This window comes from Gossypium hirsutum, chromosome D05, assembly GCF_007990345.1.
Source record: "Gossypium hirsutum isolate 1008001.06 chromosome D05, Gossypium_hirsutum_v2.1, whole genome shotgun sequence".
In the NCBI taxonomy this organism is placed as follows: domain Eukaryota; kingdom Viridiplantae; phylum Streptophyta; class Magnoliopsida; order Malvales; family Malvaceae; genus Gossypium; species Gossypium hirsutum.
In genome coordinates this window covers 15937950-15963317 of record NC_053441.1, presented here as the reverse complement: position 1 = coordinate 15963317, position 25368 = coordinate 15937950, and the positions used below count along the sequence as shown (strand labels likewise).

The 25368-nt window shown below is 34.5% G+C and overlaps 4 protein-coding genes across 9 annotated transcripts; 1 reads left to right on the top strand and 3 right to left on the bottom strand.

Moving 5' to 3' along the window:
- Positions 1 to 338: 338 nt before the first annotated feature.
- LOC107905711 (SWI/SNF complex subunit SWI3B) lies at positions 339 to 3352 on the bottom strand. Its single transcript, XM_016832427.2, has 6 exons — positions 2942 to 3352; positions 2363 to 2790; positions 1810 to 2163; positions 1137 to 1275; positions 653 to 786; positions 339 to 572 (listed from the first exon to the last, which is right to left on the bottom strand). Exons 1-6 carry the CDS (start codon positions 3138 to 3140, stop codon positions 432 to 434), a joined length of 1395 nt encoding a protein of 464 aa, XP_016687916.1. The 5' UTR covers positions 3141 to 3352; the 3' UTR covers positions 339 to 431.
- Positions 3353 to 4438: 1086 nt separating this feature from the next.
- Positions 4439 to 6252, bottom strand: LOC107905710 (UPF0047 protein YjbQ). Its single transcript, XM_016832426.2, has 6 exons — positions 5743 to 6252; positions 5606 to 5666; positions 5396 to 5490; positions 5221 to 5309; positions 5063 to 5105; positions 4439 to 4682 (listed from the first exon to the last, which is right to left on the bottom strand). Exons 1-6 carry the CDS (start codon positions 5917 to 5919, stop codon positions 4611 to 4613), a joined length of 537 nt encoding a protein of 178 aa, XP_016687915.1. The 5' UTR covers positions 5920 to 6252; the 3' UTR covers positions 4439 to 4610.
- Positions 6253 to 6612: 360 nt separating this feature from the next.
- LOC107905709 (tetratricopeptide repeat protein SKI3) lies at positions 6613 to 15359 on the bottom strand. Its single transcript, XM_016832425.2, is given in 23 exon segments — positions 6613 to 6961; positions 7888 to 8091; positions 8244 to 8887; positions 9242 to 9481; positions 9672 to 9766; positions 9865 to 10238; positions 10638 to 10689; positions 10855 to 11067; positions 11266 to 11331; positions 11534 to 11591; positions 11686 to 11801; positions 12193 to 12341; positions 12344 to 12363; positions 12447 to 12694; positions 12848 to 12928; positions 13025 to 13165; positions 13615 to 13707; positions 14137 to 14187; positions 14286 to 14369; positions 14463 to 14585; positions 14685 to 14885; positions 15016 to 15099; positions 15179 to 15359. Coding segments are annotated over 23 exon segments (3528 nt in total). The 5' UTR covers positions 15191 to 15359; the 3' UTR covers positions 6613 to 6782.
- A 4941-nt stretch (positions 15360 to 20300) lies between these two features.
- On the top strand, positions 20301 to 23164 carry LOC107905707 (uncharacterized protein At3g52155, chloroplastic). 6 transcript variants are annotated; one of them, XM_016832424.2, is made up of 6 exons: positions 20301 to 20703; positions 20843 to 20942; positions 21054 to 21233; positions 21425 to 21542; positions 22631 to 22652; positions 22868 to 23164. In XM_016832424.2, exons 1-6 carry the CDS (start codon positions 20358 to 20360, stop codon positions 22879 to 22881), a joined length of 780 nt encoding a protein of 259 aa, XP_016687913.2. In that variant the 5' UTR covers positions 20301 to 20357; the 3' UTR covers positions 22882 to 23164. The 6 variants fall into 6 exon arrangements, with proteins under 6 accessions (XP_016687913.2, XP_016687910.2, XP_040949936.1 ...); XM_016832421.2 differs by having other exon boundaries at positions 22631 to 22695; XM_041094002.1 differs by having other exon boundaries at positions 21425 to 21575.
- The last annotated feature ends 2204 nt before the right edge of the window (positions 23165 to 25368 follow it).

Below are 25368 nucleotides of genomic sequence, written 5' to 3'. Positions count from 1 at the left end.
ATTTGCAAAAGAATTTTTTGTATAGTAAATTGAAGTTTGATTATTTTGCAAAAAGTAATCTAAGTTGTATAGTCTAATGTGCCATCCCAAGCAATTATCAGAGGAATTCACGTTATTTACCATTTAACCAGAATTGCATGTGTTGTTTGCTCAAGACCTGAATTACAGTCTCCGGCTCCTGATGTTATGGTTTTCAATTTTTCATTTATAATAGAGAGAGCACATAGCATATGTCGTATAACGTTGGACCAGGTTTTTCCAGCTTTGGTTATATAATAACTACGATTCACTTTTTTGCCTACATACTTCAGAAAGATTGTAACGCAATTTACCTGCAATTCAAGAAATTTTCTCCTTTGGCCATAACCATCTGCAGAGGCAGAATACAGAAGAAAAAGAAAACAATTGTTCTTCACCACTTGTTCAGTATTTCATGTATAGTTTCTACGAAATGAAAGATTGAGCTGGTCAATAAAAAGTAGATTCTTCATGCTCTCCAGTTGTTGCCTCTCTTTCTCAGTCTGCAAATCCATCTCCTCAAAACGAAGAAACTTGTCTTGTATCTCTTTCATCTGCACACCTCAAGATACACAGTAAATAACCATAAGACATCTAACATCCTAGACACTCATCTTGAAAATCTTATACATACCTGCACTTCTGTAATCCCAGTAATTGCCCTTTCAATATCTTGTTCTTCCTTGTCAAGTAGTGAATTTGCATCTGCATATGCTGCTCTTTCCAATGCATTTTGGTTGGTGTCACCATTAGATGAAATTTCAGATTCTGTGACAGAAGGAAATAATCTCACCAACAAAATCCCAACAAGTCTGATAAGAGACTATGTGCAGATAATAATACTAGATGATCTTTCTTATTTATTTATCTAACTTTACTTCTTTCGGGTTTGGTTGGTTCTTAAGGAAGATGTTAAAATGTAAACTATTTGGAGCCACCTCTTCTTAGCATATCAAATGTGAAAATGGCCGGACTACAAGGAAGCTTAATACAGAGTTACATCATTTGTTGCAATGATATGGGTAGACTGCAATTAATACCAATGTGGAAACAGTACGACTAAATAAGTAAATGCTGCAATGCTTGGATGTTAGGGTAAAACCAGAAGAGATTCAAACCTCGTTTCGAGTTTCTTTCAAGAGACCCACTCCCCACTCTGCTAGCTGTGATGTCGTCGACCTGAGATAGAACGGAAACAGCTGCTTGGGCAGCTGCTTCTGCAATCTCTACACCAGCCAAAGCTGACAAAAAGGCAGCCTGAAAAAAGGAGGTAGCAAGTAAAAACAAATTGTTTACTAAAACAGAACTACATCATCATCCAATAATTGATGTTTCTGAACAAAATTAAAATATATTTAGTGTATAAAGTCAATGCTTATAACCTATTGGATCTTGCATGCAACTAAAAGTACTAAGCACCCCTTTCCCCTCAAATGGAATCATGGGATAAATATTGCCGACAGAAACAAATTGTTGAACAGCAGCAACTAATTGTAAATGATCCAAATCCATTACTCAGAAAGCACTTCATAGACCAATACAAGATAAGAAAACCACACTGGCATGCAATGCATATCAGATTGAATGATGACTGAGTTTATGCAGGTACTTCATATTTCCTAGACCTTTGTGGCACCAGTGTAAAAAGCAAGTTAAGCAGAGCCAAGCAGGAACTCGTGATGAAGATGATGCAAGTACAAGCATTAGGTGCTTTTGTGCCCAAATATTAGCTTAGCAATTTCCTAGTCCATGTTATTTGACGTTCCGAGTTAAACAGAGAAAAAGACATACCTGAGCCATGATTGGGTTGCTTGCATCAGCCAGAGGCGTGAGGCACATCCTTTTATTAGTTTCAAATCCAGATTCATCGTCGTTAGATAATGGATGTCCAAGATATTCCTCCCCAAAAGGAAGCTTAACGAAATGAGCCACACAATCCTTGTCGGTTCTACCACCAACATGCTGTGCAACCTTCTTCCAGTCATCACCATAATGCATAATGGCTTCCAGAAGCAGCAATGTCTCTTTTTCTGACCAATCTGCCTTGGCTTCATCAGTGATCTCTACCCGCCTGAAATCAGCATTGCTTAGACCAACCCTGAAGTTGCCCCGAACATAGCACCTTGCACACAGGGTGGAGTCATACTGCACAAAAAAAGAGGGTAAGAAAACACAGCAGCTTTTGGTAAATCGCTAGTTAACCTAGAAGCATGAGTGTAAAGTAGTGGCCTTTCCTTAATTAAACTAAGATAATGATTATGAGGACTTAAGAATCAAAGGGAACAGTACTAGAAAAGGGTGCAAGAAAACTATGCTAATAACATTAAGAAGGGAAAAAGGATACCTTGTCGCAAACGAAGCAAGCAATGGTACAAAGAGACTTGCACGCCCCGCAGATTCGCCTGGAATTAGAGGAGTGTTTGGAGGTGGGGGCAGCAGAAGAAGGGGATTCAACAGAAGGGGAATCTGAGGATTTAATATTAGAACCAGTATCTTTGGAGGGCTTGGAAAGAGCAGAGGAGGCAGAGTAATTGATGAGACCCCAGTGGTCAAGGAAATCGAAAACCCTCCGAATGGATCCAACATCGCCAACAAGAGTCTTCCTGACGTCAGTGAAGGTAATCTTACGGGAAGGGTTTTCCCTGAATAGCTTTATAATTGAGTTCCTGTAATAAATGTAAAGACTGGGGCCTTTGGAAGCCGAGCGACCGTCGAAAAACTCCGGAAGGAAACGGGACTCGCAAGAGTCTATCTTATCCCACGAGAACCACCCTGTTTATTTCAACCCCAAAAAAACAAGGGAAGAAAAACAGCATCGATTAACAACAACCAAGCAAGAGAAAAAATAGGGGGAGGGAAGAGGGAAGAAAGAAGTCTAAGAGAAGAGAGAGAGAGAGAGAAGAGGCAGTGCAGCAGCACTTACGGGAGTAGCTGGGGACGTAAACGACGTCGGCATCGGCGGAAGGAGGACGGCTTGTGGGCGTGGAGGGCACTTCAGAGTTGGGTGCCGTTTGGGAAGAGAATTTGGAGGGTAATTGGGGAGATGGCTTCAACTGGTTTGAGTTCGAGATGGGGATGCTCTCTGAGGAAGCAGCTTCTTTCACCGGTGATTTCTCTGCCATTCCTTCCTTTCTTTCTCTCTTTTCCGTCGGCCTCTACTTTACTATTTTCGGCCCCTTTAGTAGTGGTCAAATTCTATTGAAGTTCCTTTAGTATATATTATTTATCTTATTTAGTCCCTCTATTATAATTTGATTTTCTTTTGGCAGCAATAATTTGATATTTCTATTATCTTTATTTTTCAGAGGGATTACTTTTTTTTTTTAAATGTGTGATCACATAGGATTGGATGATCTTTTTACATATTAATAAAAACAAAAAATATGAATATTATGTGTCCAATTCTAAAAAAAAGTTAAAATGTATATTTCATGTCATGAGATATTTAAAGAAAACTCATGTGAAGTTATTTGAAAAAAGTATTAATAAAATTGATCAGAAGTACATACTCTAAAAAGTAAAAAATTATCTTCGATACAATTTAACCTATTGAAGCAATAGTACCCTTACAATAATAATGTTACCAAATTATTTTAATAACTTTTTATCTGATTTATTTATAAGTAATTAATTTGATATTTTTTCAGAAGTTAATTAATTTGAATTTAATTTGTATAAATTCTCTTTTAAAACAATTGAAACTATTAATACTATAATTCTAACTTAAAAAACTAAAAAGAAAAAAATCACAACTTTCATGATATTCGTTTATATTATTTAGAATTCACAATTGTCCTTCCCAATAATATCATAAATAATATCATAAATAATATCATAATTTAAGGCATTTATGAAAATTACTTTCATTTTTTTTCAATAATGTTGTCTGAATTAAAATAAAATTTGGATATTTCGTGAACCGATCAACAATATCCAGCATATTTTTTAAGTTTACAAAATATCTCATCAATTAATCTTAACAGAGAAATGGAGTGAATTGAAAATTTTCCATTATAGGTCTCTAAAACGCTTTCTCTAACTCTCTCTTATCCCAGCTTTCTAGCTTTTTTAACAATAAAGTGGGTTCCGATCACCTCCATCATTTTCTTCTGCCCTTGGCCGGCAGAATGAGATGGGTTAAAAACTTCCTCTGGCGGCTGTAGTCTCCCTGACACCTCCCTCGCCGGTTTTTTGTGGGTGTTTCTCCACGTTTTTGCTGGGTCTCTAAAATTAAAATTAACAAACAAAAAGACCGATGTAGGCTACACAAGAAAAAAAAAAGAGAAGAAATCAACGAAAGCAAAGGGATAGAAGTAAAAATTCTTACTCGACAATAACTATGGAAGAGAAGTTTAAGGTTAGGGAGAACTCTTATGAAATCGATTGAGCAGAGATTAGGACAGAACAGATCGATCAAAACTAACTATAATCATGCCATCTTGCTGTAAATGTTATTTCGACAAAAGAACACTGACTAGTTTATAGAGTTCGAACTCATATTGATGTATCCCATCAAATCTCATTACGAGACCATCTTAAGTACAATACCATTACACAGATGAGGGAAACATAGCATCTCTGTATATAGAACCTCAGATGCCATTGAGGGTCACCACCACTCTACGAGCTGTTGGGGCATCGCGATGCTCACAAAGCCAAATCCCCTGAAGCATAACAGTGAGAAAAAATAAATAAATAAACTGAAAATTCAAACAAGATGTAACACATGATTTAGCATTTGTCGAGTAAATTGATCACAGGGCATTCAAAGCAAGAAATGCACCGCATAGAAGTGGGAACATTCATTTTCTCAATGCATAAATTGTACGATTTGTTGAGTAGGAAAACCGTAAAGCAAATTCAATCAAGACGTAACCCAAGATTTAGCAATCGCAGGGGCAAATTAAGCGAGGGCATTCAAAGCATGAGATGCAATGCATGAGAAGTGGGAACATTCATGTTCTTAATGCATATGGGCAGTCAAAGATAAAGACCATATATACAGTTTGATGATCATTGTCAGTATTTGCCAAATATGATGTACCTGCCAAGTTCCCATGTTAAGACGTCCATCTGTAATGGGAATCCTGTAAGAATAACATAAAGATCAGGTAAAATGAAGACTGAAGATCAAATCCTTTGAAGCAATTAAAAGAAAAAAAAAAGTGAATCTTAATTCTTATTGAACCGAAGTATACGCACGCGAGGGCGCAGCCAAACATTGATGATTTGATATGGGCTGGCATGTCATCAGGGCCTTCAAGCGTATGCTTCCAAGGTGCAGATCTTCCCTGCAAAATGAAGAACGAAATTTCAAGCACCATTTAAAAGAAAATAAAAACAAAATCCTCTACCCTGTATTCTGCTATCTCTATACCTCAGGGACTATTTTGTTGAGGAACGTCTCGGTGTCGTCACGAACGTCCGAGTCATAATTCTCATTGATAGTAAGAGAAGCACTCGTGTGTTGCACTGGCATTTTGAAATCGTTACACATATAGATACAACTCTTTTCTAAAAAAAAAAAATCATTGTACAGAGAGAGGATCAAAGGAGTGAAGTGAAAAATAGTGAAAGAGAGACTCACGGAATAGATGAGCAAGGCCACACTTAAATTCTGATAAATCTGGTCTAATTTCCTTCAATATCTGACTCACAAAAGAAAAGTTAACGGTGGAAAAAAAATGGAATTGGCAGGCAAGAACAGGAGGCTTGGATTGTTACCTGAGACGTAACGAGATGGCAGCCTCGCCGAAGGGGAGGAAGAGTTACGGTCTTCTGAGCCCACTTGGGGGCGGGGACGGTAGCAGCCATGGAATTGGAATCGGTGGAGGATGTGCGGTGTACTGCTTTCACCCACGCAGGCTTTGATGAAAATATTGCTGAGCTTTGCATCAACATCTTCCGATTTCTTTCCCAAAGCTTCTAACTTGTAACCTAACCCACTCATTTCACATGACTAGGCTACTAGTTATTCAGCTGATCAAGCCCATACCCAGAGCAAAGTATTGCGATGCGAACGGGCTCCTCTATGCTCCACATGTATCATTGATATTTTTTGGGCCATTTTGCAAATTGAATGGAACCCTCAAATTCAATATGTGTGGTTAGGATGGGAAACTTGAGTGGTAGTGAAGGGACAAATATTGCGAAATTTATCACTGCTCTGTAGTTAGCACTTCACAATAGATGTCTGATATTGAAAATTACTATCAATCTTTATGGACATTAGATGTATCATTTCTCACTCCCACCCTGTTTCAGTTTAATATTTGCTACCACCAGCCTCATCTTGATAAGTACGTGGCCGGCTACCATTTGCGCACGTTATTCTTGGCAAATGCCAATTAACAAGATAAGCTCGTTCCTATTCAACTAACCAAACAACCCTACATACATACAATCTTTTTTATTGTTGTTCTAGAAAAATTACAAATGACATCGGGAAATGAAAAAGAACTCGGAAGAAACTGCCAGGTTCGTCGTTGAACGCTCACGGTCTCTCTTAATTTCTTATTTGGTTCTGGATAGCAGATCGCTGCAATGAGTGTCAGAACTTTCCATAACTATATTTAGGAAGCAGCTGCCAATTACTTGACAAAATTGGAGGTTAATTAATTGCATTCAAGAAAACACAGGTCAATCTACAAAACCCGATTGTAAGATGAGGAACAAGTAGTCCTAGGGATTCATTCTATAATCTGTATAAACAAAGTAGGATCTTGAAAAGTTGTGTGCTAATGTGCGGAATTGAGTCTCTGTTGTTACAAAAGCTTTGGCAGAACTTTCCAATATCTCAAGTCAGAAGGGTTTGTGTGAATGGCTCGAAGAACCCATTGCAGGGGACTTTGGCAGCCCTCCACCCTGGATGAACTGTCAGACTCGGATGCAATCTGTCTTGCAAGCAAATGCATTTGAAAAAACAGCTCTGCTGGTCTCATTTCTGCACGCACACACATACACACACAAAAAAGAACCTGAATTATCATTGAAGGAATTAGCATCGAACCCTTGAATCACATAGTCAAGAAACATTTATGTATCAAGCCAGCTTATGAAATTAGAAGGAATATTCAGTGGCAACGAATACTAATGTCTGGCACCAGTCAATTACTCTGCATACAACTGCCATAAAAATTAATGGTCAGAGTTGCAAGATCCGATTTTGCAAGACCCAAATAAACTGATTGATCTGATATAATAGTCACAGATCTATTAAAATCCTTAGTGCTACATAACATCATAATGCTCTTATTTCTTAATATTTATTTGACAGATCTTGAGGTTTGCCTATTTTTTAATCATTCAGTCAAATATCATTGTACTTGGTATACATCTGGTAATTGACAAGACAACTGGGGTCCTTGGCACGAGTTGATGAAAGCTAATTGGGAGGTTTTAGGTTTACATGTACAAGAGAAAAGGTAATGTTTCCAAGGGGAAGAGTAACCCGACTATAGCCTTCTTAAATACTTGCTTGTGGCTCTTTGTATTTTTGTTCAACGGTTTTGGGATAGACATCAAACGATAGCTCTTTGGTCAGAGCTTAACTTTAAAAAACATAAACATTATTTAGGCACTGAACACTATAGCAGGCACTTCGAAATCTGTTTAGTGCACCAACCCCAACTCCTTGCCATTCCCCTTTATATGGAACAAGAAACTCTCATCCATCAACCAGTCAAGGGAGGAGGTGTTAACATTGCAATTGATGGTATAGCTTGTTCTTTTATAATCTCTTCAAAATTTCAAGCAACATGCCAAGTAATCAACCAATTTCACAGACGTGTGCACACATAAACCTTTAGTGGAAAAATGCGTGTATGTATATATAAGACATTAAAAATATAGGGTGGACTAGGAGTGAACCTGGTGGCCAAGAAAACCATTCAAGGCGAAGATTTCTCTCCCACTTTTTCCTAGAACCAATGCTTCCTTCTGCTTGGGCTAACAATGCTGAGACAATGGGTATTGGGACCGAAGAAGTTATATGAGCTTTGCTGAGACTCCTTATGGCACTGGATAAAAATTGCGAATCATGATACCTCCTTGCAATCTCCATAGAAGTGACACCTGAATCATCGATTATAGTCTCCATGTGAAGGGAAATTTTATAACTCAAAAAAAAGTACAAAAAAATCCATATGCAGCTGAACTTTAAAGAAGCATGTTGACACTTAAAAAGAAATCATCCAAAAAAATAATCTCCATCAATAGGTGGATACCATGACAAAGGAAAATGCAGCTCTCAGCACTGGTTAACGAACAAGGCTGTTCCAGAAATTCCTCTGCTGAAAGAAAGTCCTGATTCCATAAACATATCAGGCCCATCCCTAAACTATATACAGCCATCCACATATTCCATGAATTATTCCTCCCTTCTGAGCCTTCCTTGAAGGCTAACTCAAAAATATTTGAAGCAGGTTGCTCTTCATACTGAGATTCCATTAGTTTTAGGCATAGCCAACCAACTAGAAAATCTGTCTTAAGCTCCAAGCACCTCTCATACTCTTCTTTAGAAAATTTTAAATTTCCTTCTGCAGCGTAGGCACGACATAATAGTAAGTGTCCAAAAAACTGGAAGCTATCCGGAAGAGAAAGTGCTGAAGCATTTTTGGCTTGGTCAATACAGCCCATTATATTCCCCCTTTGCAAAAGAATCTCAGAAGCACATAAATAAATCTGAAACTTCTGATATTGACAAATGGCTTCTTTTCCAGAATAGAACTCATTAGAAAGAGCCACACTTATGAGACGCTCAAGAACAATACAGATGTTTACAGGAAATCTCTCTTCACGTGCTTTCTGTAAAAGATTAAGGATAAGCAAGTATCGGGCATTATGGTTCCATGGCTCTCGCCGTAAGCACCTGCAAATTTAGAATAGACACAACAACTCATCCTTAATTACATAACCAACAAAAACAGTTCAGACTGAACTACAAGGAATATCTTCATAGACTCAATTTCCAACTAAAAACAAAGATATTTGCATCCTCTCCTTTGAGGGGAGGGGATGCAGGCAGCCTTTCTTAAGGGACAGGAAAGAAAATTGTTATGTGCACCAAATTTAGGAATTGCATAATGTATTCCATGCAGAGACTGCAATAACATACTCCCCCTGAACTGCAGACAAAAACCAACTGGTTTTCTAGAGTAATAACCTACAAGCCAAAAACCATGAAAGAAATAAATAAACTGATAGCAGGTAATAGTTAAAATACTTCTGCAATTCTTGCATAGCTCCAGAACTCGTGCATTGACAGCTACATGTTGGGAAAGAGAATCTCGGTTCACTATTGCCGATCGCATGGCAAGCAACTGCCCCAGCACTGGAAATCTCCCAGGCCAATTTTAAGCCCTCTTTGTTCTTAGAGTCAGAATCGTCAACGATGGAACATCTACTTGACACATGACTATTTCCCCATACTTCACTGCATAGCAAAATATAACCAAGTAGGTTCCTGTTCCCACAACACTCATGTTAGAATTGCAAGTAGGTTGACAGAAAGCTAAGAGTAAAAAATATTATATATTGCATGTTTAGTATAGGTAGCATCAATATGCACACAGTAATAATTAATAGAACCTTATTAAAATTCCTAATCATTGCTTAGGGACTTCCAAAAACTGCTAGCTAGAATCAAAATATACCTTATTAAAATACTGTTAGGGTACATGTGAAGAGCTTTTCTAAGATGGTTGACTCCATTCTGAAACCCAAGGAGGTGCTTTGTCCCATGTTTAATCTGCGTAAACCAAAGGTATAGTGACATACACTAAATGCATAGGGCCTAAACTAGTACAGAATAGAATACTCAATTTAAAATCAACAAAGAAGGCATACCAGTTTGCTAAGTGCTATTAGATAATGCATCCCAGTGATCTCCTCCTGTGATGCAAGAAAGTATCGACTGCTTGAAATAATCGATTCTAGCCTATTATTCTGATCCAGAGCGTTAATGGCAGACACAATAAAGCTTATTTTTGAACTATGAAATAATTCCTTCGGCATTTTCAGAATGCTACCAATTGCTAAATCCGGTCCAGAAATGTAGTACAGCAATCTACAAATGAAACTAACAGACACAGCTGCAGATATCCTATCCATGGTAGAAACGCTGGCAGCCAGGGCCCTAGTCACAGAGAGGGCTAAATCATTCTCACCCAATTGCCATAAGGAGAAAGCATATATTTGCAAACCTTCAGCATCAAGCATACCTTACAAAAAAATATATATTAACATAGAAGAGATTAATCACGCCTTTTGAAAGATCAAACATAGAATTTAGATCATTAAAAAAAAAACATAGAATCTTGTGAAGTCAAAAGTCAACTATGTTTTTTATCCACAGTTCTGAATCAGATCAGGAAGAACATGATAGCCATTAAAAGACTGAAGGGGTATGCTTTCCCAAGAAAACACCTATTATGCTTGAAAGTTGAAACTATGATATGTTAGCAGATGCACGTTGCACTAACTTCAGTGAAATGTTGGACTCACTGGAAACAACCATTGCTGCATGAGTCCAACTCCTTCCCCTACCAGATTAAAGCATGGCAATATAGAAAATGTAAACAAGCTACCACTGAGTAACCAGATATCAATATAATTAAAACCTTCTTTCTTCAAGTCTTCACATTCTTGCACAGCACCAATGGCATTCCCTGCCTGCCCATGAAATAAAAGGGAAAAAAGCCTTTTGCTTATTAAGGAAAGGAAAACTACATGTTTTATGTTACTGAGTCTGTGACAATAAGATTAAATTAAAAGAATATATCAACAAAAGTCTGCAAAAACTACACATTTACATGAAAAAGTGCGAAGGTTCTTTACCTTACTAAGTGATCTAGCCAAATTAGTTGATATGTCTTTCAAGTGAGATTTGAGGACAGTGCCTAAAGAAATGTTGATGGCATAGCGAGCTAGCCTGTAAGAAGCAATGGCAGCTTGAAACTGCATACGTGCCTCGTGAACTAGCCCATTTAAATTATGGGATTCGTGGTAGTGCGGTGCCCGTTGCACAGCCTGCTGGATAGCTCCAAATACCTGTTATAAAACACTAGAACTATCACACAAATACTTGTTAAAGCATGGTTCTTATCAGCTGTTGCTACAGGTATATCTTTCCCAGATAGTGGTATGCTTCAAATATTTTTGCGGTTGACTTTCTTTTAGTGACTTTCTCGTGTGTTTTTTTCTTATTTTTTATGAAGATGATGTGCTGTAACATTTTAGCTACAATACCTGCGAAGAAGAAAGGTTCCCAGAAAGTAAAGCAAGCTTAGCAAGTCCAATTTGGAACTCTGCAAGCTGCAAATAAAGCAAAGATCTGATTACAGTTGCATAAAGTATTTGTAAAATGCAGGTCAAGCCCAGCAGTTAAAACTGCTCTGGTAGGATATGGTTACGGCCTCAATTTCTTTGCTGACCGCACAGGATTATGCAGCAAACAATTAATTCAAGGTTAATTTCATACCTTGGGAAGAGCATAAAACGTGATATCAACACTTACCGGAAATATCTCCACAGCACGTAGGCAGCTCTCAAAAGTATCATCTGGTGTTGAATCCCTAAAAAATTAAGTATGGTTCAGTATTGATATGACTATTAACCGACAAATCATTTCTAAATATTTTTGTAAACAGAAAAAAGTAAAAAACTTACCCAGTATGAGCATCAGCTGACATCCCAGCCCATGGTAATGCCAGCGATGGATCTATACCTCTAGCACAGTCAAATGCTTGCCTAGCCAATTTTTTCTCATTCTCTTCTCTATAAAGCTGCCAAAATATAGAGGCGGTAGATACCCATCAAGGCATCAACAATTAGACTCTTAACAACGAGAGTTGATCAAGACAAGTTTAAGCACACACTTCAAAGGTTAACCTTAGGGTTGCATTTAAGCTAAGAATTGCACATTTTTCAAGCTCCTGACCATCCATAGAAAGTGACTTCTAACACAGCAACTACTAACCATCTATTGAATATGACATCTGAAATCGTTAACATTCTTCCCATAGAATATGGCCTGCCTATACAGGATTTATTTTTCTACATACTAAACACATTGTAAATGCAATATTAGTCAATTCATAAATAAATAACAGAGTTGGTTTCATTTATTTTCAAATTACAATCTAAATCCAGGAAAATAAAATAAGTGGATGGTACCTTTCCAAGATATGCCCAAGCATAGGCTAAAGACACATCCAACTGCAGTCCCCTGATTAACGAGTGCTGCTTAAGTGCATTACACTCAGACAAACAGCTCAAAGCCACCCAGAACTCAGAGTTCTCACCCTCTAGTGCTAAAGCCCCAGTGTCAACTTCTCGGGTAACTTCCTGATAAAAAAGATAGTAAGTCAAAAGAGCAAATCTGCAGGAGCATGAAACGGTTCTGTAAAGAAAACCACCTAAGATCTTACCAAGTACACTTATCAAGTGTGTTATCCTGATTGAAAGAAGAGATAAGATTAGAACTAATTGCAATGTCAATGTAGATATTAGCCTGCCATGGAGCTAAGTGCAAAGCTCGTTGATAAGAGTTTCTGGCAGATATAGCAGCCAAACCACAGGTATTCTTCCATGAATATACGGACTTCTTGAAAGTTTCTGCATTGTATTCTAAACTCTGGCTCTCCTCTGTCCATGGAAAAACTTGTGCATATGTAAGCTGGCCAGGAGAAGAATATCCCTCAAAATTGAATCAGTCATGTTTCAAAAATAGGGTTGCAAAAAATATGGCCCCACCCCACCAAAAGAAAAAGCCTCCCACCCCCCAAAAAAAAATCAAGGGACATCTAAGGGCTAAATATAGATTATTTACCAGAATATCACCATGCAACTTCCATGTACATGATGAATTTCCAGCTGATTTGATGCTTGCTTCTGCAACTTTACGTGCATCCTGTGACAATCCAGTACCAAAATATTAATATTATATTCTTGTCTTTTTCTGTCATAAAAGTTACAAGCCATTCAATCAAACTGAAAGATGACTAACCTCTAATAATGAAGCTGCCCATCTGAACGCTCCTGAATTTCTACATTCTTTTGCCATACCTAGCAGTCCAGACGCAAGTCCATAGAGTGCAGACATGTTTTGTAGCGAGATCTTTAGTGCTTGCTGAAATTGTTCAATTCCCTTGATGAACAAAGACAATGTTACCACACACGATTGTCATCATTTCATAAAGAGTGTGTGATGAGTAGTGCAATAAATGAAAATCATAGCTTGTCAGATTAACATCCGTGAGCACTCCAAAAAAGGAATCAATTAAAAGGATATCAATAGCTAACTGTGAAACATTTCATTAGAGTACACAAGATTTCAATAGACTCGCTTGTCAAATGACTGAATGAAGAATCAATAAACGGAATAAATTCCTAATTTTGAGCCAAAAAAGGATATCGATAGCTAACTGTGAAACATTTCATAACTACTGCCTCATAAGATCCCATTGAGATTAGCTTTAACTCTAAGCTATCACATGGATATTGCTTAAAAAGTGAAAAGGTAGGTTCTATCTCATAAAATTAAAAGGTAATGACATTCAGTGAGTTAGAAGGGAAAACATAACAAAAAGGTTTTACCTTTCTAAAGGAACCAAGCATCAAAAAGATGTTTCCACATTCAATTAGCGCAAAGACTCTTGTATCTTCCAATTCAATTGCACGCGAATAGGACTGTTAAAAATGCCAAAATAAATTAATTGCTCAATGGTTATATAGGACCCAGCAGATAAATTTATGAAAGAATTCTTTAGACAGCTGAAGATGAACGTTGGTTATGGTGAGCATAGATATGATTTAGACAAATAAGAAAATATCGAAAATGAATGGACTGTCTTGCTTTCTACATGTTCATTTGTCCACGAGAAAACAGCATGCAGTTAACTGCTTGTTTTCAAGTATTTCCAAGTTAAGCACGAGAGATAGTAGCATTACGTAGCATTATCTGATGAGGGCATTCAAGTTTATTGCTTTCTTGCCCAAATTCCACATTTGATATGCGAATCACATACTGAATAAGTTTAGGAGAGTATATTGCTCCAAATAGAAAAGGGGAAAGTAAAGGTAAAAATGAGTTTAAAAGGTGAAAGGAAAGTGAAATACCTTAATAGCAGCGGTAAACATGCCAAGCCGGTGGTAGGCAAGACCAAGAGCCTAGAAGACAATTAGTTATTATTAGAAAAGGGTGAACAAAATTAAACAGCATTTTGAAAACAGAACAGGTAGATGGTAGAATTAAATGAAAAACTTACTTCCCACAAATCAGGAGAAGTCGGATAGCCCCGAATAGCTTGTTGAAGACTTTGTACAGCTTCAGACCATCTCTTTTGATGCACCTGCTCCAATTTGATGAATGCAGATGCACACCAATAAAAAAAAACTATAAAAAAAAATCAAGTCTTTCGAGTGATAAAAGAAAAAAAGAAAACCTGGAGAAAACCCAATCGGCGGAAAGCCCAGAAAGCCCTGGGAGAGTTGTGAGAAGCATCTTTGCAAATTGCGACCTCCAAGGTCTCCTTGCCTTGACTATCCAACAAATCACACAAAGCTTCCTGTAGGCGTGTTTTATTTCATTTAAGGTCAATCCAAGAAGGAAGAAAACGAAAGAGAAAAATATGGGAGGGGAGGAGGAGGAGGAGGAATATAGATACCCCAGAATCGGAATCATCGGGATTAAGGGATAAAGCTCGCTGGTAACACTTGATGGCTCTGGGGATATCGACCGAAACGGTGGCGTAGTAATGGCCCAAGTAGGTAAAGGCAGCTGCGTTCTTAGGGTTTTGTTTAACGGAAATCACCCAATGCTCCGCCGCTTTCTCTTTCTCCGTCTGAGTCTCCCACAAGCATACTCCCTGCAGTGCAAAATCACATGTGCATTTCTTCTGTTAGTACCGATATTAGCTCAGAACAAACACCCGCACAAACAAGGAAACAGAAAGGAACCAATAATTGCTATTATTCTTCTTCTTATTTACAGCTTACAAGTTGAAAATGAAGGGAAGAGTCATCGGGATTGCTTTCGAGCAACTCCACCGGTCGCCTTCTTTCTTCTCCCTCCAGCTCACCCTGAAATTATCCATTTCAAATGTTATTGCCGAGAAATTTGAACAGACCAACGGAATGAATAAATCAACAAGAATGAGACCGTTGTTTCCATTTTTTTTTTTTTGCGAATGTAACCGGGAATCCTTAAAACCCTATATACTTATAGCTTGCATTCTATATCTCGTATGCATAATATTTGTAACTAATATGCGTATATTATATGTGTTATATGAACTGAGAGGTACGGATGGTGCTTTGAACGAAAAAAAGGGAAAAGAATAGCTAAACATGATGCCGTGTATTTATAGGCTCAGTCGCCCAATTTTGCCATTCCGTCTTGATAAAAAAATTATTTAAATGCATAAAAGCAAATATATAGTAAGACATGCGCCTACCTGACTTTTTCTTAAGTAGAAGCATAGAGTGAATTTAATGAAATCAATCAATTTTATTGAGGAGATTATTATCAGATTGTAAAATCTCTTGAATCGAAATTAAGAGATTCTTGAAAAGTTTCAAGCCGAATTGATTAGCATAAGTACATTTCATCATTCGATCAATGGTCATATTTTGAAATCTAGGAATGTGACGAATTCTTGTCTTTCAATTTCTATTAAACGTAATTCAGTTAGGTTACTACTAGCAGCACTACTTGTAAGAACGGACTCTACAAGTAGTACATTGTCATTGTCGCATTCGATCTTCAACTGTCTATAACATTTCTCCTATGCAATACGTAAACCTTCCAGAATCGCTCGAGCTTCGATGCAAAAAACCATTTCCTTGCTGACTTTGATAAAAAGTTAGTTAAATCACTTAATAACGCATTTACAAGTTTACATGTTTCTCCAATAACTGATTGTGATAATTATTTATATATCTATCTTTAAGGTAAATTTAAATTCTTTTGATAATTATATTGAATTGCCATTAAATTTATATTCGAATTAGATACATTTTTTAAAAATGTTTTTTAATATTGTTTTTTATGGATAAAAAATGAGTGTTAAGTCCAAACAGAGCAATTTAAGAAATACACTCTAGTATTTCAAGACATAAAAACTTCGAAGTTAAAAAGTTACAATATCATGTCTCGAGACATATTGGACTTTGTCTAGAGACAAAAGCTCCAATATTTTTAGACCCATACCCGTTTGTCTCGAGACAATGCAACTTTCAAGCTAAAGTTCTATAGTAATATGACAATATCTCGAGACATACAGACCTAAAACTAAAAAATTTCAGTTGGGCCTAAATGGACTTGAAATGTAATATCCCGAAAATTACTACAGTAAGAATGTAGGTATACTTGATATAGTAAAATAATGAGATAAAGTGACAAAAAGGAAAATTTTGATTTATGTCAACATTGGAAAGTATATTATGACATGTTAATGCAAGAAATGACTAATTCGAATAAGTGAGAAAAGTTTTGTTGCCCAATAGTAAATATTTAAAATTTGAGGGGTTAAAGTGTAAATATGAAAAGTTGAAGGATCAATAGTGTAAATATTTTAAGGGTGGAATGATCTAGAAACTAAGGAAAATGGATGAATTAGGACTAAATTGAATAAGTGAAGAATTATAAAGGACTAACTCGTAATTTTACCAAATTGACTGATGACTCAATGATGGAATTTTAACAGATCATGAAGGGTAAAATGGTAAATTAATAAGGAGAGAGAAATCTAGAAGGCAATGATGTGTTGGAGATATTTTAGATAATTAAATAAATAAATATTAGTTTATAATATTTTGATTTGATTTTTTTAACGATATTTTATTATTTTATTTAGTATATATATATGTGGAAAGAAATATGAAAAACCACCATCCCACCATTTTTACCATGCATTGACGTAAGAATAAGAGAGAAAGAAAGAAAGTTTTGCTTTCTTTACAATTTGGTCCTTCCACCAAAAATTTACCATTTTCACCTAGAAATCAAAATAATTTCCATAGCTTCCAAGAGAGAATAATAACAATGAGACAATGGGGAGCTAGAATATCAAGTTAGATTCAAGAAATGGAAGCTGGAGGAGAGAGAAAATTAAGTTAAAGATTGAAATCAATAGCACAAAGTAAGAATATCAAGATTTCAATATATTTTTAAGTTTGATATTATTGAAAAAGCATGGAAACAATGTTATAGTAGAGTTTTCTTATATAAGGTCTTATGTTATTGATAAATTAGTGAAAGAAAATAAGAGAAAGTGATGGGAAATATTATAGAGAAAGGGAATAAGGGTGTTATAAATTTAGTAATCAACATTTTGCACTAAAACAGTTTTGGACAGCAACAGTAGGTTAACTTTGAAAAATCACCATAAATTGTGGAAATCGAATTATAGTATGAATAAAATATGAAATTAAATATTATTGAGTCTAGTTTCTCATGGAATAAACAGTGTAAGTAATGGAATTGTAAATCATGAGATATAATAAAATTTGTGAGACAAGGTCAGAATAAATTTGGGTTCCCCTGTTCTGACTTTAGAAAATCATAAAAAATTTAATAAAAATAATTAGAGGCTTAAATTTATATGCTTAAAATCCTTAATGAGTCTATTTTAAATAGAAACAAACGGGAACATTATCCGAATTCTGTACAAAGAGATAATTAATTTTTAGTGAAGAGGGGTCAGAACTGTCAAACAGTGAAATAGGGCAAACTTTAAAGAATAAACTGTACTTATTTAATAAACCAAAAATTCTAAAAATTTTATGATAAGAAGATATGTGAGTCTAGTTTTATATAAAATTTTTGTATCTCAATTTGGAGTTCTGTAGCTTAAGATATAATTAATTTAGTGATTATGACTCAAGTGAATAGCTTGTTATGAGTAAACAAGTAAATGGTGGTATTATGTATATATCAAGGATGTGGAATGGAGTGGAGGAGGAGGAAAAATATATGTGAATTTTCATCTAATATGAGTTTATTTTAAAATAGCTAATTTACATGTTTTAGGTTTAGAGACTGAATTGAATAAAAGTAAAATTTTAAGGGTAATTTTGTAAAAATATCAAAAAGTGACCAAATTGCATGAAATTAATTGTTTTATTATTTAAATTAATAAATTGAATGAAATATTAATTTAGATCAAGATTGAGTGGAAATTCGAGGAAAATAAAAAATTACCAAAATGTCCATGAATTTTGGTATTTCTGCAATTTAGCCTGGTAAGTTCGTATGAATTATATTCTGTATAATTTTATTTAAAGTGAATGTTATTTGGTGATGAATATTATATAAATATGTGTTTTATTATTGGAATTGAATTATTATTGGTAATATGTATAATTATTAGATGCATTGAAATGATTATCGAAAGCTCGATTGGGTTGGAGGCTTGCTAGAGATATATCACACTATTCATTGGTTTTATCGGTAATTTTGGATGATTTGATTCTGGTAATAATGGCATGTATAAGTTAAATTGGCCAACGTTAGCTCATTATTGTTTTAATTTTGATTGGTTATAAATATGAATGCTTGATGAAATGAAACGTCTGTAAATTAATTTGTAAACTCCGGTAATGCTCTATAACCCTATTCTGACGATGGATATGGGTTAGGGGTGTTACATGAAACGAGTTTGAAATGAAATGAAATATTATTGTTAGACTAACTAAATTCTAAAAAATCTAGCATGACATTGATAAAAGTTCAAATTATAAGTATTTGATTGTAAAGAATATTCTGTGATAAATATAACATTCATTGTTTGAGTTTTTCAGGTAAGAAGTGTTACGGCGAGAAATGATAAAAATTAATAACCCATAACTTATAGACCCAACAAAAAGATTGTTATCGATAAAATTAATAATCATGTATAAGGTACCCCTAACGTATAAACGGTGTCGATAAATTCAAGAATCATGTGTTGTAGGTAGTGAAATTAATAATCATGTATAGTAAGTGATAGAATGGTTCGCCCTATTCCTAACTTATAGATAATATTGGTAAAATTAATAATAATGTATAGCGACTCATCCTATCGATTTAGAGCTACAGGGGTAGGCAAGAAATGACCAAAAATAATAATCCCTAACATAACCCAACAAAAAATATTGAGCTTTTTGTCTGATTTTTAGTTTATTTCGAAGTTTAAGTTTGTTCATTTTAAGGATGTCATATTCAAGGTTCAATTTTTTTGAACCCACGTCTTCTTATTTATGGGTGGATAGAGATTATAAGTAATTTTAAGTATTATGTAAAAAGAAAAAATCAAAAGCTTATAATGAGATCGTTCAAAAAAAAGTTATTATATATTTAATTTTTTGAAGTTATAATTATAACTATATATAATATACGGTTGAATCAGTATAATTAGAATTAAAATATTATAAAGTATAATCCAATTACAAAATTGGAATATATATTTCTGAAAGATAAAAATGAGAATATATTAAAAATTTTTTTAAAATAATTCTAAAAAAGGTACATCTAATAAAATTGAAGCTTGAACAAATTTAAAAAATGGTCACATACTTACCATCAAACACTTGGGACATTAAGGGTGTGTTTGGTTGGGTAAAAAAGTGAAGAATGGGAGGAAGAAAAAAAAGTGAAAAAAAATAAATTTTGAGTGTGTTTGGTTGAAAAGGAAAACGAGAAAATAGAAAATAGAAAATGATATCGTTTTTCATCTAATTTATAAAAAGTAATCATTCCAATTTGGAAGGATGAAAAAAGAGAAAATAAGATAAAAATGTACAATATTAATTCAAAATTATATATTTTTTAAATATTTTATTTTTTCATTTTATTTTCACCTCTATTAAACCATTGATGGAATGAAAAGAAAAATTTATTTTAATTTTTTTATCTCTCATACAAAAATTGCCTATGAAAAGACTAAATATATATTTTTAAAGAAAATAATAATTTTTTATTCTTCTAATTTTATCATTTTAATTTTCATTCATCTCAACCAAACAAAACCTAAAATTCTAACGTATCTACAGATTGATTTCTAATTTTGGATTAAAGCAACAATCAGTCTTTAAATTGGGTAATTTTTGTAAACTTGATTTCTAATTTATTCAGATCCACATTAATTTCAAACAATAGTAAACTTTTTTAATTGGTTCTTAAACATAGACATTTTTCAAGAATAAAGATACAAAAAATATTAAAGATATAAAGAAATTAAAATTTTTTAAAAAATTAAATGATGGTGTATAAGTTAACAAAATCAAAATTCAAAGATGAAATTAGAAAAAAGGCCCATTTTTTAGATTAATATGAAAAAGAATTATTGTAATGGGAAAATATGTTTAATTTCATGTCCCCATTCTCAGACCAAGCAATTATTTTTAACTTCACATCTATACAAAGGAAAACAATTTGGCAAATAGCGGCACAAAGATTCCAGATACTGAAATCAGAAATGAATGCTAGTGCTACAGTGGGTGTGGGCACTTGCCTCTCGACCTCCAAGCCATTGAGCATTGGCTTGACCCCAGTTCCTATCTGTTTGCTCCGGAGGAGGAGGAGGTGTTTGATGATTGGGGCGGAGACGGAGGTGGAGCTAGCCGCGTCGGAGGCCCAACCCGCATCTCGCCGCCTCATTCTACTTCGCCATGCCAAGAGTTCTTGGCAACATCCGTCTTTGCGAGGTTCCTTTTCTTTTTTAATTCCTTTCACTAGCATTCTGACCTCTTGTTTTTTTATTTTTATTTTATTTATTAATCCATCTTGCTATCTTAATTTTCTTATCGATGAATGCGACAATTCGGCGAACACCAACCCCATCAGATCATGACCGCCCTCTCAGTAAAACCGGACGAGTTGACGCTGTAACGGTTTCTCGAAAGCTCCAACGTATGGGTTGGATCCCTCAGCTTATTTTGTGCAGGTTAGCTAGTTTATCTTCTCTAAATATCATATTTTGAAAACCTCACTATCGCTTTTCAGAAGATTAGAAAGCAAAAAGGAATCCACAATCTCTTAATTTATGTTGCTCCAGTGATGCCCTGCGGACCAGGGAAACACTTAATATCATGCAGGAAGAGGCGCGTGGTTTCCTGGAAGCGGAGGTCCATTTCATTTCTAGTTATTATTCCATTGCAGCCATGGATGGTCAGACTGCTGAACACCTCCAACGAACTATATGTCATTATTCAAGGGATGAATTATTCACCATTATGTCAGTTTCTCTTTTGCCTGCTGCTTTGATTAGTCCTTGGCTGTCTTTATTTTGTTTCAACGTGTCATTCTAGTCCAAGCATTAGGTTGCCACTCTTTAATGTAAACCTGATTAGTGTAATGGTGTGCTTATTTCCTAAGAAAATGTCTACTCATAGTTTATCCCAGACTCACACTAAATTAGTTATACAGGTGTATGGGGCATAATAGGGGATGGGAAGAGGCGGCCTCCATGTTCACTGGTGCTTCCGTAGAGCTCAAGACTTGTAATGCTGCTTTGCTTGAAGCTCCTGGAAAATCATGGGAAGAGGTTGTAGTTCCCCTCTTCATAAACTATTCTCAGTTATGTTGTCTCAATTTCATTTGCCCTTATATTTATAAGCTCAGTATATGCCGAGTCCAGTCGCTTGATACGTTATTACTATATATTTTACTTTTATTATCTGCAAGAACTGCACCTCTTTAGAAGTGCTGCTAACTTGGACTTGTGAACTATTCTCATAAGCTCTTATAAAGCATAATCCAGTTTATGTTTCAAGGAAATTTTTATTTTGTGTTCTTGTAGAATTTGCAGATTTAATGGTTTGGTATATTGAAATTTTGTTTGAGAACAAGATACGTGATAGACAAGGCTGATGCAAGCTTTCCGTCTTTCTTCTACTTCTTTTTTGAAAGAAAAAAATGTAGTTGGACATTTCTTCTACTTTTTTCTGCGTTAACTAATTGCATGAAATAAGGTTTCTTTTGCTTGTACTCCATCAAAGTAGGATATATACATTTTAATGTGGTTTCATTCTATTTTTCTTTGTTTTTCCTTATATTTGGAGCAGAAAGCCATGCATTCTGCGCTGGATATTAGTCAGACACATGTCAGAAGAATAGAAGTGTGTGACCTACATAAAATCATGCTATTCAGGGGGTTCATGTAGAGGCTACAGGATGGATATTCAATAGACTTTCAAAGTATATTCACTTGAAGCATAAACATCTGCGAAACCTAGTGCCAAAACTTTTGAAAACTGATACTTGTTTGATAAACAGTGTTGCCTTGAAAATTAGGGCATAGTATCATAAATCATTAGTAGACAGATGGGAGAAGTGGGATTAACCGTGTTTAGAAACTAGATTTACTGATTCCCTTCTAAAAAAGTGTAATTAAGCTTGTGAATTTATGGTGTTCATTCTGTCTGATCCCCTGTTGATGTATCTGTTTATTTAGAAAATCTCCATATATAGAAAGCGATGGTTCAATCATAATGTCAGTTTTGGAAAGTTACAGAGATGAAGATGCAAAAACTTGACCAGTGCTGCTTAATCTCCATTTAATATCAGATTTAATATCATTTATAATGTTTGAATGGGCGAACCATTACTGAACCTAGTGTCTTACCTTTTCAGGCATTTGCTGTAGCAGGATATGGTGGGTGGAAGCTTCAAGGCATAGTGACACCCAGTAGTAACCTGTAGAGCATAGACATTCCAAAATTTTTGAACAAATCTAATCCCCCTCCCCTCTCTGTTCTCCCTGCAAGGAAAATAGAAAATTTTCAAAGTAGCAATAGCTAGAGAAAGAGCTGCTATATATGGTATAAACCAGGTTCCAGTTCCTACAGATCTGTCGTTTGCACTTTGCAGGTAGCAGCTGTTGAAATCTACCTTGATCGAAACATTGCAGTTCCAGTTTGCACAGGTTTCAGTATGTCGAATTGATGGGTGGCCATGTTGAAACAGTTGGGGTCATTTGGTAGCTTCATTATATTCCACACACAAAAGGAGATTCTGCAACTCTATTTTCGGTTAAGACGGATTTCCTGATGCAATACTGTCCTAGTGTAGCATGTGATGAAACTGATTATGTGAAACAATTACTTGAAAGAGTTTTGACTGTGTATAAAGGTAATTCTACACGGAAGAAATAAGCCCTTGTAAGCAGCTGGGTGAGTCCAATTACACTACGCATTAGATCATTTATTGTTTTGTTTTTATGGTTTTGGTTTGTTTCTGAGGCCTCAGGAAGGAGTGAATGACCCTAACTGATAGGCTTCATGAAAATTGGGTGGTTTATCTTTAGGATACAAAAAGTTGGTTTCGCATTCCCAAATTGAATTGTAGTTGGAAAGCAAACTATTCACAAGATATAAAAAAAAAAGGCTCACTCAGAAGGTAGAAAGAAACTACAGAGTGGAAACAGCTGTGTCCTATATGCCGTGTGATATGGGTTTACCATCACATTACCTTCCCTAGAGGATTTTTATTTTATTTTGGGTAAATTCCCTATTTGGTCACTCAATTTTTTAACTTGCTTTCATTTTGGTCTTTAAATAAGAAATGCATCAGAGAATGCTTTCATCGATTGACTAAATACACATCGTGTTTACATTTTCATTTTAGTCACTTAAATTTTAGGTTATTTTTATTTTGATTACCAAAATAAATTTAAATTTTCATTTTAGTCATCCAAGTGTTAAATCTCCAACAATAGTTAACTAAACACCATATTATATTTATATTTTCATTTTAGTCACTCAACTTTTAGGTTGTTCACTCTGAAAGAATTTTTTTCAAGTATTGATGCAGGTATAAAAAACTTTAACATTATGTTTCGATTGGGGTAAAGAGAAGGGAAGTTAAGTAACTCAAAGGGAAAGGATTCTCCTTGCCCTTGTTTTCTTTCATCTTTTAAATTCTCCAATTTGGGGGAAAGTGAAAGAAAAGGAAAGACAATAATTTTTTATTTTTTAAAATGTCATTTTTATCTTTTATTTATTTTAATGACTTTTTTTTACTTAAAATTTTCTCCTACTAATGCATTGATTTTTTTTCTCATTTTATAACACCTTATTACTTTATTGTAAATGGTTCTATATTTTTGAATTATTAGTATTCTAGTTTTTAAAAAGTTCGTATTAAATTAACAATTTATCAAATTAATTTATATTTTTTATTAACACTTGTAATTATTTTTTTATGAAGAACATTAGTTTTTATAATTTAATTTAAATATTATATGTTATTTAAGTAAGATTATAATTGAAAATTTTTATTTCAACAAATCATTTACTTTACTTTCCATATCTTAAGCAAATATATTAAAATTACTTTATATTACTTTCTTTTATTAATTTTGGCTAAAGAAATAAATAAATTTTTTTTACTTTTTTTAACCTTTCATTTCTTTTAAAATGAAAAAAAAATCATTAAAAATTATCAAAATATACTTGTTGACTCTCTGCGGAAAGTTCTAAACTTTAAATTTGGAAAAATAAAATAATGCATCAAAATTCTAAATTTTTGCAGGTATATTTTGACCATTTTTAATGCATTATTTTAGCTTATACTTTTTTTTATATTAATCTTTTAAGTTTTTTTTAAATAATTTTTTAGGTGATCAAAAATAAAAACTATTTAAAAGTTGAATGATCAAAATATAAAATGTAAACATAATATGCCTATTCAGTCAACTGTCGTTAGGGATTTAAAATTTGGGTGATTAAAATTAATCATTCTCTAATGACAATGATGAAATTGTAAAAATTATTTTAGGCAATCAAAATAAAAACGACTTAAAAATTAAATGATTCATCAAAGAATTTAACTTTTGGGGGGGGGGGGGGTGAGGGAAAAAATTCACAAAATCAATTCAAAAGTTTTTTGGTTGGGTTGCGTTTAGTTTTTCAAAATTAAAATACTCATTTTTCTTTTTGGTCATCAGCCACTTGGATAGAATTTAATAGCCATTTATTTGGTTTTGAGGACCATTATAAGTGGGATTTCCCATTTTTGCCAAATGTTCTAAAATATAGTAAAATATCCATTTTTAGTGTAGATTAGATAATAACTTTTATTGAATCATTTCCACCCTTCTATCTATTAAGGAGACAGCAACTGTTTTTTTTCTTCTCTTTTCTATTTTGAGACTCCAAATGCAAGAGAGACGTTAGAAAAGTAAAAAAAAACATACCCAAAACTGGGAGTTTTTTTAATCCACTCAACAAACTTGAAATTAAGAAAAGATTGACTAATGTTATTTATAATTAATCAAATCATATTTATTTTCATTGAACTCAAATTGGTAGGATTATAGATTTATTTTCAAATTGGTAAAATTTTAAATTAACAAGTTTAAGTTCAATTCG